The sequence below is a fragment of the Perca flavescens genome, unplaced genomic scaffold (assembly GCF_004354835.1).
Source record: "Perca flavescens isolate YP-PL-M2 unplaced genomic scaffold, PFLA_1.0 EPR50_1.1_unplaced_scaf_20, whole genome shotgun sequence".
Classification (NCBI taxonomy): Eukaryota; Metazoa; Chordata; class Actinopteri; order Perciformes; family Percidae; genus Perca; species Perca flavescens.
In genome coordinates, this window is record NW_021166626.1 from 20,001 (window position 1) to 26,102 (window position 6,102).

General features: G+C 39.8%; 1 protein-coding gene across 1 annotated transcript in view; it reads left to right on the forward strand.

Moving 5' to 3' along the window:
- Window positions 1-6,102, forward strand: part of ntaq1 (N-terminal glutamine amidase 1) — a 21,754-nt gene extending 15,652 nt beyond the window's left edge. Inside the window, exons 6-8 of the mRNA XM_028572608.1 lie at window positions 93-215; window positions 3,951-4,095; window positions 5,839-6,102. Coding sequence (XP_028428409.1) covers window positions 93-215; window positions 3,951-3,972 — 145 coding nt within the window. The 3' untranslated portion in view covers window positions 3,973-4,095; window positions 5,839-6,102. The remainder of the gene's footprint in view (window positions 1-92; window positions 216-3,950; window positions 4,096-5,838) is intronic.

Here is a 6,102-nt window from a genome sequence, read left to right on the forward strand (position 1 = left end):
CACACATAGAGACACACACACACTACCTGTCGTTGCTGTAACCGTGTCATGTGTAGAGGAAGTGACATCACAGCGTGCCTCTGTTCCAACAGGAAGTTGCGTGTGGTCCCCGCTGACAGCTTCCTGTTGAACTTTGCGTCTGACCGCTCTCACATGAAGAACTCTGACGGGTCCTGGAAGATGCCCCCCCGCCTTACCCCCCATTCACACCTCAGGTCTGCCCCCCCCCCCAGCCTACCCCTAATTATTATTAACATTAACACATCATTGTTATTAATGTTATTAACACTAACACATTGTTATTAACATTAACACATCATTGTTATTAATGTTATTAACACTAACACATCATTGTTATTAATGTTATTAACACTAACACATTGTTATTAATGTTATTAACATTAACACATCATTGTTATTAATGTTATTAACCCTAACACATTGTTATTAATGTTATTAACACTAACACATCATTGTTATCAATGTTATTAATGCTATTAACACTAACACATCATTGTTATTAATGTTAACATTAACACATCATTGTTATTAATGTTATTAACACTAACACATCATTGTTATTAATGTTATTAACACATCATTGTTATTAATGTTATTTATGTTATTAACACTAACCCATCATTGTTATTAATGTTATTAACACTAACACATCATCGTTATTAATGTTATTAACACTAACACATTGTTATTAATGTTATTAACACTAACACATCATTGTTATTAATGTTATTAACACTAACACATCATCGTTATTAATGTTATTAACACTAACACATTGTTATTAATGTTATTAACACTAACCCATCATTGTTATTAATGCTATTAACACTAACACATTGTTATTAATGTTATTAACACTAACACATAATTGTTATTAATGCTATTAACACTAACACATCATTGTTATTAATGCTATTAACACTAACACATCATCGTTATTAATGTTATTAACACTAACACCTCATTGTTATTAATGCTATTAACACTAACACATCATTGTTATTAATGCTATTAACACTAACACATCATCGTTATTAATGTTATTAACACTAACACATCATTGTTATTAATGCTATTAACACTAACACATCATCGTTATTAATGTTATTAACACTAACACATCATTGTTATTAATGCTATTAACACTAACACATCATCGTTATTAATGCTATTAACACTAACACATCATTGTTATTAATGCTATTAACACTAACACATCGTTATTAATGTTATTAACACTAACACATCATTGTTATTAATGCTATTAACACTAACACATCATCGTTATTAATGCTATTAACACTAACACATCATTGTTATTAATGCTATTAACACTAACACATCATTGTTATTAATGTTATTAACACTAACACATCATCGTTATTAATGTTATTAACACTAACACATCATCGTTATTAATGTTATTAACACTAACACATCATTGTTATTAATGTTATTAACACTAACACATCATCGTTATTAATGTTATTAACACTAACCCATCGTTGTTATTATTTAGGGCCCGAGCGCCGACAGCGGCGAAGGCCCTATTGAAACTGAAGGAATTATTGTTTCTTTCTATTATTTTCCCGTCAAATGAATTGCCTTTTTGAGGGGCTTAACATATTCAAAAACTAACCAAATTTGGCGGTCGCATCAAGTCTGGTGAAAATTTACGTATTTTAAGGGTTTCGGGAATAGTGGCCCAAAAATGTCTCGTTAGCGCCCCCTAGAAAGTTAAAAAAAAATTGAGCCCCTGCAGTGTGTTTAACGTAGACTCACGAAACTTGGTACACATATGTAACATGTCAAGATGTACAAAAACCTTCATCAGAGCCACACCCTAAACCCAACAGGAAGTCCGCCATTTTGATTTCAAAGTTCGAAATGAGTGCGATTTTGGCCATTTCCACGTCGTACTTTAACGAACTCCTCCTAGAGATTTCATCCGATCAACTTCAAACTCGGTCTGTGCCATCTTAAGATGTTAAAGATGAAAAGTTGTTAAAAGAAAAACTTTTCGTCATAGGCCGTGGTGGGGCGGCCATTTTGTGCGTAAAATGGCCGCCCCGTAACAAATGCGTAAATCACGATGCGATTAAGGGCAGAGAATAACGCGTTCATTTTTTTTAATCGCATGCCGCCATTTATTAATTTTTTTCACTTCACTTCACCCTAAGCATAGTCCAGTCAATGTGACTCAGGTTGATACTAGTGCTACCAGCTACAAGCTAAGCATAGTCCAGTTAACGTGACTCAGGTTGATGCTAGTGCTACCAGCTACGAGCTAAGCATAGTCCAGTTAATGTGACTCAGGCTGATGCTAGTGCTACCAGCTACAAGCTAAGCATAGTCCAGTTAATGTGACTCAGGCTGATGCTAGTGCTACCAGCTACGAGCTAAGCATAGTCCAGTTAACGTGACTCAGGTTGATGCTAGTGCTACCAGCTATGAGCTAAGCATAGTCCAGTTAACGTGACTCAGGTTGATGCTAGCGCTACCAGCTATGAGCTAAGCATAGTCCAGTTAACGTGACTCAGGTTGATGCTAGTGCTACCAGCTATGAGCTAAGCATAGTCCAGTTAACGTGACTCAGGTTGATGCTAGCGCTACCAGCTATGAGCAAAGCATAGTCTAGTTAAAGGGACTCAGGCTGATGCTAGTGCTACCAGCTACGAGCTAAGCATAGTCCAGTTAATGTGACTCAGGCTGATGCTAGTGCTACCAGCTACGAGCTAAGCATAGTCCAGTTAATGTGACTCAGGCTGATGCTAGTGCTACCAGCTACGAGCTAAGCATAGTCCAGTTAACGGGACTCAGGCTGATGCTAGTGCTACCAGCTATGAGCAAAGCATAGTCTAGTTAACGGGACTCAGGCTGATGCTAGTGCTACCAGCTACGAGCTAAGCATAGTCCAGTTAATGTGACTCAGGCTGATTCTAGTGCTACCAGCTACGAGCTAAGCATAGTCCAGTTAACGGGACTCAGGTTGATGCTAGTGCTACCAGCTACAAGCTAAGCATAGTCCAGTTAACGGGACTCAGGCTGATGCTAGTGCTACCAGCTACGAGCTAAGCATAGTCCAGTTAACGTGACTCAGGCTGATGCTAGCGCTACCAGCTACGAGCTAAACATAGTCCAGTTAACGGGACTCAGGCTGATGCTAGTGCTACCAGCTACGAGCTAAGCATAGTCCAGTTAACGTGACTCAGGCTGATGCTAGTGGACTCGGTGCCTGATTTTACACTACACTTGACAGCAGGTAACGTTAGCCTAACGTTAGCTAGCAGCTGGATTAAACAGCTAACATTAAACAGTGTAAAGTGTGACTGTATACCGGGACCCAACAGTCTGCTCTGCAGCGCAGCCGCTGCCGTTGTCAGATTTAACAGTTTCAAGACGGTGCGTTCACTTGAAACAGGTAGCCTCGCGGTGCATTCACAGTAATTGTAAAATACCCTTTTCCCATCTGGTGGTTGTTTTTGTCGTTCAACAGCAGTTTACTGGTGAAATAAATTATTTTTATAGTTATTACATTATTATTAAATCTTTAATTTTGACCATATGACCTTAACAATAACCAAGTCCCTGACTGTTGTTTACTACCCTTCTTTATTTCTTTTTTCGTCTTTTGTTTACAGTAAATAAATAATAAACTAATACAAATCTTAAAGTCAAGTTCATAAAGTAACTTTCTTTGCATTCCTTTGATTCCCAGTCCAGATCCACTGGTAAGAACTGCTTTCCACTGTTAATATGGACTTAAAAACAGCTCTGAAATGCAAAATAATAGAATTTTAATCATGTGATAAAACATGCGATTAATCACGGTTAAAATAATGAATATATATATATATATATAGTTGGTTGTGTATCTCCCCCGTGTGCTGACATCATGATGACATCACTGTGATGCGTTTCCTCGCCAGAGAGTCAGATGAACCTGAATGACTTCATCAGCATGAGTCCTGCTGTCGGCTGGGGGGAGGTCTTCAGTCTGGACCGCTTCCTGCAGACACACCTGGCCCACTGATGCATTCTGGGAAGTCTTCAGTCTGGACTGTCACTGCCGATGTGAGTCAGAGCAGATGTGAGTCAGAGCAGATGTGAGTCAGAGCAGATGTGAGTCAGAGTAGATGTGTCAGTGCAGATGTGAGTCAGAGCAGATGTGAGTCAGAGCAGATGTGAGTCAGAGTAGATGTGAGTCAGAGCAGATGTGAGTCAGAGCAGATGTGAGTCAGAGCAGATGTGAGTCAGAGCAGATGTGAGTCAGAGCAGATGTGAGTCAGAGTAGATGTGAGTCAGAGTAGATGTGAGTCAGAGCAGATGTGAGTCAGAATAGATGTGAGTCAGTGCAGATGTGAGTCAGAGCAGATGTGAGTCAGTGCAGATGTGAGTCAGAGTAGATGTGTCAGTGCAGATGTGAGTCAGAGCAGATGTGAGTCAGAGCAGATGTGAGTCAGAGTAGATGTGAGTCAGAGTAGATGTGAGTCAGAGCAGATGTGAGTCAGAGCAGATGTGAGTCAGAGCAGATGTGAGTCAGAGCAGATGTGAGTCAGAGCAGATGTGAGTCAGAGTAGATGTGAGTCAGAGTAGATGTGAGTCAGAGCAGATGTGAGTCAGAATAGATGTGAGTCAGTGCAGATGTGAGTCAGAGCAGATGTGAGTCAGTGCAGATGTGAGTCAGAGCAGATGTGAGTCAGTGCAGATGTGAGTCAGTGCAGATGTGAGTCAGAGTAGATGTGAGTCAGAGCAGATGTGAGTCGCTCAGATTTAAACGTTTTATCTTACTGACATTTGTGAAATCCTCTCTTCTTTTCTCTTTACAAACAATAACAGAAGATGGAAATCATTCCAAAACCGTTGTAGCTATCTATGATTGTCTGATTGCTAACGTTGTAGCTATCTATGATTGTCTGATCGCTAACGTTGTAGCTATCTATGACTGTCTGATTGCTAACGTTGTAGCTATCTATGATTGTCTGATCGCTAACGTTGTAGCTATCTATGACTGTCTGATTGCTAACGTTGTAGCTATCTATGATTGTCTGATCGCTAACGTTGTAGCTATCTATGATTGTCTGATCGCTAACGTTGTAGCTATCTATGACTGTCTGATTGCTAACGTTGTAGCTATCTATGATTGTCTGATCGCTAACGTTGTAGCTATCTATGACTGTCTGATTGCTAACGTTGTAGCTATCTATGATTGTCTGATCGCTAACGTTGTAGCTATCTATGATTGTCTGATCGCTAACGTTGTAGCTATCTATGATTGTTAGATTGCTAACGTTGTAGCTATCTATGATTGTCTGATCGCTAACGTTGTAGCTATCTATGATTGTCTGATCGCTAACGTTGTAGCTATCTATGATTGTTAGATTGCTAACGTTGTAGCTATCTATGATTGTTAGATTGCTAACGTTGTAGCTATCTATGATTGTTAGATTGCTAACGTTGTAGCTATCTATGATTGTTAGATTGCTAACGTTGTAGCTATCTATGATTGTCTGATCGCTAACGTTGTAGCTATCTATGATTGTTAGATTGCTAACGTTGTAGCTATCTATGATTGTTAGATTGCTAACGTTGTAGCTATCTATGACTGTCTGATCGCTAACGTTGTAGCTATCTATGATTGTCTGATCGCTAACGTTGTAGCTATCTATGACTGTCTGATCGCTAACGTTGTAGCTATCTATGATTGTTAGATTGCTAACGTTAGCTCAAAAAGCCGTTAGCATCTTGGAGGCTACTTGTTGCAAAGTGACACATGTGCGACTCACATCGGGCAGTGACATGGACCGCTTTCTGCAGACACACGGGGCCCACTGATGCATTCTGGGACAGTGAAGACAAGCCGTGGAAGCTGCTGCTGCTTCATCATAGTCCGTCCAGTCTCTCAGGCCACTGATGCATTCTGGGACAGGGGACTAAATCTCTGGGTTGTTTACATTTCTTTAAACCAATCACAGCGCTAAAGAAAAGGTCTCTTCTTCTTCTGTTACTCCCAAACTAACTGAGGGGGGTGTTACTCACAGCAGCAGATGGACTCTCCCAAACTAAATATCCCAGCTGGGG